The sequence below is a fragment of the Podarcis bocagei genome, assembly GCF_964188305.1.
Source record: "Podarcis bocagei genome assembly, chromosome: 1".
Classification (NCBI taxonomy): Eukaryota; Metazoa; Chordata; class Lepidosauria; order Squamata; family Lacertidae; genus Podarcis; species Podarcis bocagei.
Genome location: NC_138125.1, coordinates 118,982,176 through 118,996,785, shown reverse-complemented (window position 1 = coordinate 118,996,785; position 14,610 = coordinate 118,982,176). Strand labels below are relative to the sequence as shown.

At 42.2% G+C, this 14,610-nt stretch overlaps 1 protein-coding gene across 1 annotated transcript in view; it reads left to right on the top strand.

Moving 5' to 3' along the window:
* Positions 1 to 14,610, top strand: part of MTX2 (metaxin 2) — a 39,926-nt gene that overhangs the window by 11,391 nt on the left and 13,925 nt on the right. Inside the window, exons 2-3 of the mRNA XM_081183506.1 lie at positions 4,798 to 4,845; positions 5,971 to 6,017. Of these exons, the coding sequence (XP_081039632.1) occupies positions 4,798 to 4,845; positions 5,971 to 6,017 (95 nt within the window). The remainder of the gene's footprint in view (positions 1 to 4,797; positions 4,846 to 5,970; positions 6,018 to 14,610) is intronic.

Here is a 14,610-nt window from a genome sequence, read left to right as displayed (position 1 = left end):
CTAAGTTGCGTTCCCATAGCAGTGACCAGAGGAGGAATGACTGGTGGGAGGAGTGTGGCGTTCGTACGGGGCCCCCGGTCGTCTCACGGACTATTGACCCGTACACCACTAAACCACTGCCACCAACCAGATTCCCCCTGGTAAAATCACTTCAGTCTCAGTCAGCTTCTCAATTAATAAAGAAGAGTGTATTTTATTTCAGACACAAACAAAACTTTTAAGGCATTCCAAATGTTGTTGCTCTTTACTTTCTTAGTCTTATATTCCTCTTTCTATCTCTTCTACCTCCCCACACTCAAGAACCCACTGGCCTAACTATCTCTTTATTACCAACTGCCTTTCCCAACCAGCCAACCCACTAAATCCAACCAACTACCCACCCACAACTCCCAACCAACTCCTCCTCGAACTCCTCCCAGAACTGGTTTTATAGTCCCACTGACTCCACCCCCCTGGGTCCTGACTGGGCAACCTTGTTAACTATTTCCCCTCTCATATCTGTTAACGTCACAAGGAGTGCAGAGAGAAGAAATGGCATGGTGAATCTGCAGCAGCACAACCAGATGCCTTCATCTGCCCCAGCTGCAACAAAACATGTCTCCCCTATATTGGTCTCTAAAGCCACAGCAGGTGCTGTAACTCTCCAAAGGTTTGATTTCACCCAACAAACGTGCACTCCTCCATTGTCTCCTGAGACTGATGGATGCCAACCCAGACTTCCTAGCTGTGGAGAAAGATCACACAGATCAGTCCATAAAGTTCTCCTCTCTCCTGTGAATAAGGCATTGATATAGTTTGCTAGCAAAGGACTTCTTTTCTCTCAAGTCTTAATTTCTACTAGCTAGGATGGCCAGAGGTCAAACTTTCATGTGTTCTCCACCTTTGTGCCGCAAAGCAGGCAATCTGTACGGGCAAAATAACAAGAATATTGTGCTTGCATCAGGTATGCATGTTTGGGAAAAATAGACATGTTTTTGTGTTGGAAACAGGAAAAGGAAGGACCTTGGTGAAATGCTGCAAAGCTTACAGAGGTGCTGAGGTGTCTCTTTGGAGATCTACGTTCAATCTTTACATTTGTGAATAAAACCAAAATGATCTAAGTCTCCAGTCTTCCAGATGAATCCATATCCAAGCCAGCACTACTCCTGAAGCTTCTCATTGCTTGGAGCAATGAGCATCATTGCAAGTCATTCTTGACGCTTCCCCCTTCAAACTAAAACCAGTTTTCATTTCTTGAGTCACCAGCCATGTGCTTGGCTTTCACCCTTCCCCTCCCTTCCCCTGGCATTAGTGTGATTTAGGCGAGATGGGCAAATAACAGCTAAAGACCGAAAGAATCTAGTTCCTGAAGGATAAACTTGGTTTGACTTCATTATTAGACAAATGATAAGTTTGTGTGGACTTATTATAACATTAATCAACCTGATGGATTGGAAATATGACAGAACTGAAGCAGCGTGTAATATTAGTGCCTATTATTCTACAAATTATGCCTTCACCTATTGTTCGCAAGGCAAGAGTCATGCTGTATATTAAAAAATGTTGTGTGCACATTTCCCCCTCTCTTGTTAAGATACCTCCCACCTCTTCACAGTTCTCATTGTTTTTCTTGCTCTCGCTAATTTGGAGGCTATTGCCTTAAATCCAAAGATCAGAAAAAGCATGAGTAATACTGGTGAGCTGTCCTTCATTTAAAATGAATTGATTGCTTTTATTTGGGTTTATAGCCAACCCCCCCATTCCAGAAGCTCAGAATGGGCAACAAAAGCAACCCCCTTCCAGAAGAAAAATAATAATGGAATTCGCCGAAGTTTCTCTATGCTTCTTCTGTTTAATCCTGACCCTCAGAGGCTATTCTAAAAACTGGTCATGAAAATCTTCTGAATGCATTAATACTTCCATCAGCTTTATGGACTGGCAACTCAACTATGCTATCTATTTGTATGGGTAGAATCTAGAGTGGTCCTTCCATAGACAAGAGACATAGTCCTTCCGTTCATGGTGAAAACAGGGATCCTGTAGAGGCTTCCCAAGGAAGGGGGAAGGAAAAGATTTCAGTTGATTTTCCCTTCCATGACTCCCATGCTGTTCAGAAGGATCCCCCAACCTCTCCTCTTTCAAGGGGCACAGGAATTGTTTATATTATTATTAACTGTACTTATTAAAAACAAGCTTCTAAAACTAATTTTTCCTGTTCAGTACTCCGTAGAAATCTTTATACAATACATTTGTGTTGCCTCTCTCATCTCCAGAATTTATTTCTCCAGGGTGCAAGCTTTGGTGTTAAAGTAATAAATGTTGTAACGAAAGAAAGTTTCGCTATAACACTTGGATATGATTAGGTTTTTTTTCCAGGCGCATAGAGTTACAGATGTGTGTGAATGTATTTAATATTAAAGGTCAGGTTGCATTTGCGATACTAGATGCTTTACGGTCCCGTCCAACTTTTCTTAAAAGACAGGTTAGTATATTGCAAAAAGTGGAAGGGGCAAATAATTATACACTAGAGTGGTTTTGTTAGTATTCTGGTTTCTGGATCATGTAGAGAGTAATGTTTCTGACTGCAGCAAAAGCATTAGTTGTGGTGATTAAGTTGAGCCAATCATTTAAAGTTTATTTTATATATGAAAATGATTTGTATCCTGTGTATCCAGCCAAGTGGTATCTAAAGCAGCTAAATTGAACAGTATCTTAATTTTTACTCATAGACAACGCATTTGAATGCGGATTAGTTCAGTGTGCAATTCGGGGAATCAGGCCACCATGCCTTTTAACCACACACTGCAAAGTGTACGGCGGCTGGCAATGCTAGCATATCAGTACTGCTGATCAGTTGTTCAGTGATATGCATTCGTATGGTGCATGATGAATTGGTGAGACGCAAATTCTCAAGAGTAAAGACAATTTATACTTCCTTGTTTCCCCTTTTAATATAGCATAGCGAAGAAATGTACGTAACTGCTTTTCACGGTGGGTTCTAAAAAGGCATCTTTCCCCACTCCCACAGTTTTCATTGGTTAAGTCATTTCAACATAATTTTATCTTTAAGTCGTCTTTCTGCACACACACAGACAAACAATAAACAAACGAACGTGCTAAAAGTGGCTTACCAGAAAGAAAACAGCAACACATCTCAAAATCAAACTTTGGAGCAATTTCATCATAGCAGGAATAATGAGACAGCAGCTTAATAGCAAATATATCAACAGTGTACATTACACATCCCGGCAGCAGCAGAAACAACAAGGGAGCTTGACAGTTTTAGTTTGGTCCTGTAAACGCACCTCCCGTGATGTTCCTCCCACATATACCGTATTTCATGTGAATCTTATCTTTATGAATGGCTCCATATGTGTTTAGCTTTCTGGACAACTTTTTAAAGTAAAGCTGGTTCAATAAAACAACAACAAAGCAAAGCACACACTAAACTTTTCTTCCACTCCCAAGTTCTCAGTTGTTCTTCAAACGTTATTCTCCTCCTGCTTCACTTGAAAGGCGAGAGCCTGTTAAAAATATTTTGGCACCTTCTTCAGAAGGTGTACTCCCCTTGCGCATGAATGCACCCTCCTTAATAATATTCTTCTGTTTCTTTAACGCTTGATGGTGTTTCATTCAAAATTGTGTATTTTGACGCTCCCCCCCATTCATCCTTTTCTCAACCATGTCAATATCAATTTGATTAACTCTTCTAAAACATGTCATCTTCGGCAGAAACCTGTTTGCCATTTTATCTAGGTTTCATCTTTATATTATCTGGGTTTTAATTTTGCAGCGCTAGTTTGCCAGGCCTTTTCCACTTCATTGAGGTCGAAACTGAATTTGGCTTAAATGCGCCTAACTTTTGCAGGGTTGTTGTTGTTGTTTTTAAATTCAAATGGCATCAGCTGGGTGGGGAGCTGGTAACTGACAGGGTCAGAGAAGGGTGGAATCTTAACCATTTTGTCCTGCTGGCATATTGGAAGTCAATCCCTCTTCTGAAGCTGTTTGTAGAAAGGAGAATAAAGGGGTTAGGGCAATTGGATGTAGATGGGCTTACCTCTAGAGAAGCTCATGACCACATGTTGTCGTGATTGGTAGGTATTTTGTGGTTTTGCTATTTTATATTGTTTTGATTGATTTATTGTGTTTAACATACTTGTAATAGTCAGTATCCAGCTAAACAAGTGCAAGGATTTCTGCTTGCGAAAGGCAACTTTCCCTCTCCTCTTCCCTGCCCCACACCTTTCCAAATCTGCTCTGGGTGATTGGGGGAATCCCCAAAAGTGGTTGAGGATAGGGAGGAGAAGTTCTGTGGTGCAGATGGAAACCCTTGTACTAACAGATCATTTTAGCTGGATACCACCCATTGTATCTTTCTTCTTCTGTTCACTGCTTGGGCCCCAAAGTGGTATATAAATCTATTATAGCAGTAACGTACTCTAATGGTTTGGCAGATGTGCGATTTGATGTGTATCGTATAATGGGCATGTTATGGTGGTTATATTGGAAAATGTTTGTTAAGGTGCAGATTTTGACTCCTCACCTGTCTAGGACAGGGTTTCCCAGACTTGGGTCTCCTGCTGTTTTTGGACTACAACTCCCATCATCCCTAGCTAGCAGGACCAGTGGTCAGGGATGATGGGAATTGTAGTCTCAGAAACGTCTGGAGGGCCAAGGTTGAGGAAGCCTGATCTAAACAGAGAGGGTTCTGGTGTTTTTTGTTTTTGTTTTTAATAATAAAAACCCCTAATGACTAATGCTCATTTTGGCTTCTTTAAATTCTGAATGAATCCAATTGTTTTCTTTCTCCTTCTGCAGCTGCAGAACCTTGGCCTCAGAACGCAGCATTGTATCAGCCGCTGAAAGGTGAGTACTTTATTTATTTTTTGCACTTAACGGGGGGGGGGCGCTTCATTAAATATGCAGCGATGTAATTAACTGGAGCCTGGCGGGTGAGAGGGGGGGGGTAAGTGGGGAGAAAGAGCCTTGTCAAAACGAGCATCCTTTGTGGTGGTCGTCCGGCCATAGGTTTTTGCTAAACTTGTACCTGCCAATATAAGCCAGCTATTCATGGCCTTATAAGGTCCTTGGTTTATTATTGACTCATTATATTGGCTGCTGTAGGCAGTGTAAAATGATGTGGTTTGCAGGCCCAGTTGGCAGATTTACTGCGCCAATAGCTGAGGCAGCAGATTTTTGAAGTCTTGTGGTAAAGTGGGCTCCCGGTAAAAAGGAACTGTTAAAATGTATAGGCTAGGATGGTTCAGGCTCCCTTTAGCAGCTCTTCATATATCATCAGATCACATTATGGCCCCCATTTGGGGCTCAGCAGCCTGCTACAGTTGTCAGAAGACTGCAAAGTAATGAAGACTAATAGGTAGCAGCCCTAGTCTTCTAAGCATGGGATTTTTATTGCTGTGTACTTGTCATCTTTCTTTTGTGTGACAGACCTAGACACAGTGCGCAATATTAACTGCAAGCTGGTTTTTTAATATATATATATAGATTTCTGTATGCTTTTACTTTTTAGCAAGAGGAATTATGAAGTTGTTTGTTTTTATTTCTATTAGGAAATGAATAATTGCCCATTTATTTTATTTTTTAAAAAGAAAAAGCCCAAGGCATACGCACACACAAGAAAACTCTCTCTCTCTCTCTCTCTCTCTCTCTCTCTCTCTCTCTCTCACACACACACACACACACACACACACACACACACACACACTCAGACACACATGCATATCGGTTAGGGATTTAACTGTTGGGACCATACGATAAATTGCAGGCAGAGCTAAAGGAAATATTTCTGAGACCACAGGCTTCCTAAAGCTACATTAATGTAATGGGGCATGTGATTCGTGTTAAATCAGTTTGTCTCCTTATGTTTGTACACCATTTATTTTTGCACCCCCAAATGATCTGCAATTATCCATTGGGGAAGGAGTCATTATTTCCAATAATTGTCCCGCACTTTATTTATTTATTTTGCAGACGAACAAGTTTTGCTTTCTGATAATGCTGCTTGTCTTGCTGTTCAGGTAAAAGCCTCGTTCTACTTTCCTACTTGGCACGTGTGAATGTATCCGAGAACAACTGGCCCCATCCACTGAACATTTCATTAATGCATGCCCTACTGAAATGAAAAGGACTTTTGCACCGTTGTGTTGTACAGTGGTTACCTCAGGTTACATATGCTTCAGGTTACATATGCTTCAGGTTACAGACTCCGCTAACCCAGAAATAGTGCTTCAGGTTAAGAACTTTGCTTCAGGATGAGAACAGAAATTGTGCTCCGGCGGCGCCGCAGCAGCAGGAGGCTCCATTAGCTAAAGTGGTGCTTCAGGTTAAGAACGGTTTCAGGTTAAGAACGGACCTCCAGAAGTACTTAACCTGAGGTAGCACTGTATTGTGTTCCCGTTGGATGTACACAGGCAATGCTCTTTTCTCTCTGGAGGCGTAGCAAAAATGTGAAGCAAAATATTTTATCGCACTTCAGCTGCGTCTAGACAACGTGGTAAGCCACAAACCAGGGCTTACTGTGACAGAGTAGTATACCAATACATGCTTCCGAATTGTTCCCACCGTGATTGAGTAGAAATAACAAACCACAAGCCTTGGCGTTCCATGAGGTCTGAACCAGCCCTTGTGGTTTGTTTCTCTCCAAGTGTGCTATGACCCGGAAGCCAAGAACAAACCTTGGATTCAGATTGCGGTTTCTTTGAAAAGAAATGTCACAATCACTGTGCATCGTATTAAGTCCTGGCTCATGGTTTGCTGCTTCCTCTTGCATTAGGGGAGGAACACGCTGATGGATGATTGGGTAGCATGAACTCAGATGCCATTCTGTCACGGCAAGCCATGGTTTAGGGCTCGTCACGGCATCCAAACGGGACCGCTGTCCCCACCTTAGGCGTTGTCAGTGACATTTGGGCCAATGATCCATGACAAGACGTACTTTTTGAGAGAGGAGCAGCAGGACACAAGGTAGCAAGCAGCAATATTGTTCCTAACACAGGATGAGCTCATGTATTTTATCCAGAACCGTACGAGTACAGCATTAGATGTCTTGCAATCTGCACTGACTCAAAGCAGGGCCTTAAGTGTAGCTGCTCCTCATAGACTCATAGAATTGTAGCGTTGGAAAGGGACCCCAAGGATCATCTAGTGCAGGGTCAGCAACCTTTTTCAGCCGTGGGCCAGTCCACCATCCCTCAGACCATGTGGGTGGCCGGACTATATTTTTGGGGGGGAAATGAACGAATTCCTATGCCCCACAAATAACCCAGAGATGCATTTTAAATAGAAGCACACATTCTGCTCATGTAAAAACACGCTGATTCCCGCACCGTTCACGGGCCGGATTGAGAAGGCGATTGGGCTGCATCCGGCCCACGGGCCTTAGGTTGCCTACCCCTGATCTAGTCCAACCGTCTGCAATGCAGGAATCTTTCGCCCAACCTTGTTTTGTGGAACATTTCTGCCAAAATACAACAGGCACCCACTAACCCCAGCCTTCCTAGCTGGATGAATAGGTCTCTGCTATGAGTGCCTGTTTACTATTGGTGTGTGTTTTTTAAAAATCTTCTGCTATTTTGCGTATAGTTTTAAACTATTTTTAGCTGTTTTTATTGCCCTCTGTCCATTGCTTTGGGATGTGTGTGCAAGGAGATAAATAGACAATAATCTACAGTGGTGCCTCGCAAGACGAAATTAATCCGTTCTGCGAGTCTCTTCGTCTTGCGGTTTTTTCGTCTTGCGAAGCACGGCTATTAGCGGCTTAGCGGCTATTAGCGGCTTAGCGGCTATTAACAGCTTAGCGGCTATTAACGGCTTAGCGGCTTTAAGAAAAAGGAAACAAACTCGCAAGAACTCGCAAGACGAGTTTCCCCATAGGGAAATTCGTCTTGCAGAACGACTCAAAAAACGGAAAACTCTTTCATCTTGCGCGTTTTTCGTCTTGCGAGGCATTCGTCTTGCGAGGTACCACTGTATCCATATACAGTGGTACCTCGGGTTAAATACTGAATTCGTTCCGGAGGTCCGTTCTTAACCTGAAACTGTTCTTAACCTGAAGCACCACTTTAGCTAATGGGGCCTCCCGCTGCTGCCACGCCGCCAGAGCATGATTTCTGTTCTCATCCTGAAGCAAAGTTCTTAACCCGAGGTATTATTTCTGGGTTAGCGGAGTCTGTAACCTGAAGTGTATGTAACCTGAAGCGTATGTAACCTGAAGCGTATGTAACCCGAGGTACCACTGTACACCCCCCCTTCCATACCTGTAGGCTTCCCACTGATGTCATTTGGATATTTATCCTCTGTTATATTTTATAGCTGACCCCCCCCCCAAGTTCATGCTTTTGCAGTCAGAGGAGTATTTGTATACAAAATTAAACCCTTGTACTCTGTAAAAGTTTATATGCAAGAACTAGCAGCCTCTGGTGCCTTATTCACAATTAAAATTGGGTTGGATGCCCAGTTTTTCCATAAGCGTTTGCTGAAGAAGTGGTTTGGGTTAGCATTGCATGCAAACTGAGCCGAAGGCGAAGTGAAAAAGGATATTTTGTGTACCATAGAGGGCAGATACAAACTTAATACTACTCGGAATTGTACTACAGTCGTACCTTGGTTGCCGAACGTCTTGCGACTTGAACGTTTTGGCTCCTGAACACCGCAAACGCGGAAATGAGTGTTTGCGAATGTTCTTTGGAACTCGAATGTCCAATGCGGCTTTTGCAGCTTTCATGGCTTCCGATTGGCTGCAGGAGCTTCAATCAATTGGCTGCAGCCAATCGGAAGCCTCGCCTTGGCTTCCGAACATTTTGGAAGTTGAACGGACTTCCGGAACGGATTCCATTTGACTTCCGAGGTAGCACTGTACTTGGAATTTGAAACAAACAGATGTGAACCACCCTGAAACCTCTGTGTATAGGGTGGTATATAAATTCAATAAATAATAATAATAGTAATGTCTTCGGAGCTGAACAGCGCTGTTAAAAAGGTGTTTCGTTTTCTCTTTTCTCATTTATAAATGGGGGGGAGGGAACAGTGACGTAACTGTTTGCAGTGTTGAAAAAACAAAGTTCATAATCGTTTTGAAATCTTTCAATGTTCTGTATCAAAATGACACTCTTAAAACGTAAGCAAACTACGTGAAATGTAAAAAAGACCAAAAACCGAGGGTGATAGCCAGCCTTAGTCATACTCAAGAGTAGACTTCATGAAGTCAATGGACTTGAAAGTCTATTTATTGATTTTAATAGGTCCACTCACTGGACATTGATCTAGGACAATTAAATAAGAACTAAGTGAGATTTACAGCACAATCCTATACATGACTACTCAGAAGTAAGTCCCACAGAGGCAGGAATCCTAGGCACATGTACTTGGGAATATGACCTACTGTGTCTGAACGGGAGTTACTTCTGAGTAAACATGTGCAGGATTGTGCTTATCAGAAAGCATACAAAGATGTAAAGGTTTATTAAAAGTAATACATAACAATAAAGCCCAAAATGTAAAAAGTCACATTCAGAGAAATGTTTGAAAAAAGCAAGAAATTTACATGTTAGTAAAACTATGCTGCAATCTTTTTAAAAAGTGTTTTTCAACTTTTAATTCAAAAAGGGGTGTTAGATGGGGGAAGTGAATAAAATACATAAATAATACTAATTTTGATGGGTGACACTGATCACAAGCACCCCCAATTATGGGGTGCAATTGTCGTTAATAATATTGATTTCCACTAATGTGGAAAGTGCTGTTATTTTGATAAGCAAATATTAGTGTAATATATAATCATTTTAGCTAATCCTTGGATAAAGAAGTAGATTACACCATTAAAAGTTTTAAACCCTATATTATAGTTTTTGGAATACACATGTGTATATAGAGCAAGTGTTAATAATTACCTTCATCAGCATAATAATCTTTTTAAAACAAGGTCCCCCCTCCCGAAGGAGTATATTGTTTGATTATTTCCATTTTGTTGTTCTACACATGTCACTTAGATGATAAATTAACCATAATATATTAAAAGAACTTCTTTATCTTCAATATTCTTTGGTCTGACAGCTGATAGTAGCCATGACTATAAATATGATTTCAACAGATATCTGATTTTAAACTTTATGGAACAATTTTCTTTGATGTAAGGGGATGGTATCTGTTTTAAGAATCTGTATTAAGAATACACAGCTGATTCCTTTTTTTAAAAAACATACTTATTTTTTTCTAAATAATAATATTGCTCCAATCTGTTAAAGTTAGTTTACTAGCTATTTTTAAGCAATGACTAATGAAAATATCAGTCTGGTTATCTCTTTCTGATGTTCAGACTTGCATGTTGTGGTGGAGACAATGGTAATTATTGTTTACTGAATTTATATACCACCCTATATATCAGGGCGGTTCACAGAACAAAACATTCTTCTTACATCTTGGTTAGATTGATGTGAAACTTAGTTGCGGTAAAAAGGTAAAGGTAAAGGTTCAGTTGTGGCCAACTCTGGGGTTGCGGCGCTCATCTCGCTTTATTGGCTGAGGGAGCCGGCGTACAGCTTCCGGGTCATGTGGCCAGCATGACTAAGCCGCTTCTGGCGAACCAGAGCAGCACACGGAAACGCCGCTTACCTTCCCGCTGGAGCGGTCCCTATTTATCTACTTGCACTTTGACGTGCTTTCGAACTGCTAGGTTGGCAGGAGCAGGGACTGAGCAATGGGAGCTCACCCCATCGCAGGGATTTGAACCGCCAACCTTCTGATCGGCAAGTCCTAGGCTCTGTGGTTTAACCCACAGCGCCACCTGCGTACCACCCATAATGTGGAATGTGTTTCTTGTGGAGCTGCTCTATATATGGCCAGGCCATACAAAAATTGCCAGGTGCCAAGGCGCATTTCGCACTTGGCTATCAGCCACTTGTGATCAAGTTAAGATGCTTGGACACCGGAATGGCTCCTGATGTCTCCTGGGTATCCATGGATCGCCAGCAAGGAGGATCAGTTGTCAGGGATTCTGGGAGCTGCGGTCCAATAACATCTGGAGGCCACTGGTTGGGAAGGTCATCATTTACAACAAGAGCCCCTTTCGGACATTTGGAAGGAGGGAGTTTCTGAAAGTATTTAGGAAGAGAGTGGCAGGCTTTGTCTCCCCACCACTGGACATGTTTTGTCATACATCTGCAAGGCACCTATACAGTGGTACCTCGGGTTACATACGCTTCAGGTTACATACGCTTCAGGTTACAGACCCCGCTAACCCAGAAATAGTACCTCGGGTTAAGAACTTTGCTTCAGGAGGAGAACAGAAATTGTGCTCCGGCGGCGCGGCAGCAGCAGGAGGCCCCATTAGCTAAAGTGGTGCTTCAGGTTAAGAACAGTTTCAGGTTAAGACCAGACCTCTGGAACGAATTAAGTACTTAACCCGAGGTACCACTGTACACCTGAGCATCTGAAATGTTGATTAATCTGTGGTGTTTTAACCCTTGTCTCTTTCTCTGAGTGCGTGTGTCTGTTAATTGTGAGTTTCACTACAAAGGTAAATAAGTTCTGTTGCACTTTAGAATGAATGGCGGCAGGGGCGGGGGCGGAAATGCTGTACGTTCAAATACTGGGACTCAGGTGACGCTGTGGTCTAAACCATTGAGCTTCTTGGGCTTGCCAATCAGAAGGTTGGTGGTTCGAATCTCCGCGACGGGGTGATCTCCTGTTGTTTGGTCCCTGCTCCTGCCAACCTAGCAGTTCGAAAGCATGCAAGTGCAAGTAGATAAATAGGTACCACTGTGGCAGGAAAGTAAATGGCATTTCCGTGCACTCTGGTTTCCATCACTGTGTTCCGTTGCGACAGAAGCGGTTTAGTCATGCTGGTCACATGACCCAGAAAGCTGTCTGTGGACAAATGCCAGCTTCCTTGGCCTGAAAGTGAGATGAGTGCCACAACGCCATAGTCACCTTTGACAGGACTTAACCGTCCAGGAGTCCTCTACCTTTTACCTTTACCTTACATCCAAATACTGGAGTTTAAATGATCCAGGATTGCAAAAGCTCATATTCTACCCATAACTCTATTGCAGGCATATTAGTCCTTGTGGTCCAAACTTTGAGCTAGCTCAGTAGCAAAAGCCACAGCTATTTCATACTGAGTCCAAAGTTACCCAAAGTTAACCAGTCTGCTCTGTTTTTTTATTCCTACCCGCCAGAAGATTTAAGTTGAAAGTCAGCTTCAGTAGAATTCACAATAGTGGTTTGATATAGGCCCCAGATACCATTCATTTACTACCAAAGTTCAGTTTTATCACTATTGAATATGAGAAATTGCAAAAAAGGGGGGTCACACCAATTAAATGTGTTGAATTTTGAATAGCTTCCATTTAGAAGCTGTTTCTTTGTATGTGAGGGTGAATATATTTAGTACCAATTCAATATGATCCACTTCTACCTTACTATGTGAATAGCTAACAGTTAAGGAAGGCTGCATGAGTCTACTTTAGGTGGTTTTTCCCCTCATTCTGATTTCTTGCTGTTTAAAAAATGGGATATGCTTGATAGTGTGAATGTTTTAGGCTGCAATCCTAATCAGCTGGGCTGGCTTCTGAGTAGACATTGCACTATTAGTATTGTTTCAGCTGTTCTTTTTCCATATGTTCTTCCTGCTTGAAATCAAGGGTAGAGGAGCATCTTGAAAAATAATTCCCAGCCTCTCTTTTTCTTGCCAAAGTGCAGGGGCTTTTAAACACTGGAGAAGGTCAGGCTCTTGTCACTTCGCTTTCTGTGGGTTGTATCCAATGTTAGTCATACTCAGAGTAGAAGCACTGAAATTAATGGACGTGGCTAACTTACACGATTAAAATTATTGGACCTGTTTCTGAGTAGAATTTAATTGGATACAACCTTTTGTCTTTTTTTGCCCCATGAACTAGGAACACTCTGTAATAACATTGTTGGCATCTATCTGCCAAACCTCCATTGAGGGACAATCGAGTGCGCCCCCGGGGGTGAAGTCAAACTGCTGTGTTAGCAGCACCGAAGTGACTTCCCTGGGGTGCAAGCCTGGGCAGCGTGTGTGGATTTGAAGGGAGCGATCTCTTGTCAGGGGCTTCCTTATAGTGAGTCTCACCTAGCACAGGCAGTCACATCCCACAGGCCTGGACAGAAGTCCCTTGTAGCCCCTTCTACCTGAGATAATTTGCAACTGGCCGTGCAGCAAATAGAGATGTTTCCGAGTACAGTGGTACCTCCGGTTATGAACTTAATTTGTACCGGAGGTCCGTTCTTAAGCCGAAACCGCTCGTAACATGAGGCACGCTTTTGCTAATGGTGCCTCCTGCTTCTGTGCTGCCAGCGCGCGACTTCCGCTTGCATCCCGGGGCAATGTTCGCAACAAGGGGCATCTACTTCCGGGTCAGCAAAGCTTGTAAGCTGCAGCGTTTGCAAGGAGGATGGTGCGTAACATGAGGTTCCACTGTCTGTCACCCTGCCACTAGCCAGCTGAGAGGCCCTTCTAATCAGCTGTGTAAGTCACCTGCCACCCCAGTCCTCTCAAATATGGGCCATAACATTACTAAGTCATTGCAACAGGATGGCATGGGCACTAGCCAATAGGAGACCATGATATTGGCACAACCGTATTCTATGCAGTGCTCCAAACTGCATTGTTTCCCAGAGTTGAGGGAGTAGGAATGGATGCCCCTGTTCCCCTGAAACATAAACATGATTGAGGAAAATGTTGCCGTGTAAGAGGAAGTCTCAGGACGCATTTGAAGGTCAGCAGCTTGCTTTTTGTTAACAATGAAAAAGAAGACTGTTTTATATATTACTATGCAGGAAAAAAGACAACTCTGCAGGCAACCTGGTCTTGATTTTACTGATTTGTGACTTGTAATGTGAATGTATAATTTCAACTTTGTGACCTGAAACTGTGCTTGTTGCTCTTCACTATGGAGAGAGAGAGAGAGAGAAGGAGAGAGGGTCTGAGCAGTATAATGAAAGCCTGACAACCTATTCTTTAACCAGAATAATAGCTGGAATTCTTCATGATTAGAAATACAGTATCAACATAATCGATTTAACAACATTACATTGTAGCTGAAAATAGACTGAAATCCCTAGCCAGGCATCCACTGTGTCTGAGCGAAACATCTTTCATATGGTTCTAAGATGAAATTACCCCTGAATGAATAGCATCTTCATTTATCTTCAAACCCTCCTCTGTGTTACCAGTGAGTCTACCCTTCTCACATTCTGCAGCAGGAATTACATTATACCATTATAGCAGCATTCCAGTGCAGTGTAAAATAGATTGTTTTGGAAAATGAACCTGGCTTTGCAATAAATTACATTTACAGGTACAAAGGAATTTGTTACTTTGTTTAAAGTAGTCACAAATACAATTAAACTCTTAATTTATGTTAAACTACAAATGTGGCTATTACCATAACTGGATTAGGAATATAATCTGTCACTCCAAGTACGATACTGAACAGTTTTCATTTATAATTGCAGACAGACTTTTCACTTTACAGGGTCTGCTACTGCTTGATAGGAAAGCTGGAATATTTCGTACATTTGTCCAGGGGTTGTTTTTTTTAAAAAAAAATTCAGACACGCTTTTCCACCCCAGATAAATTGGAGAATAAT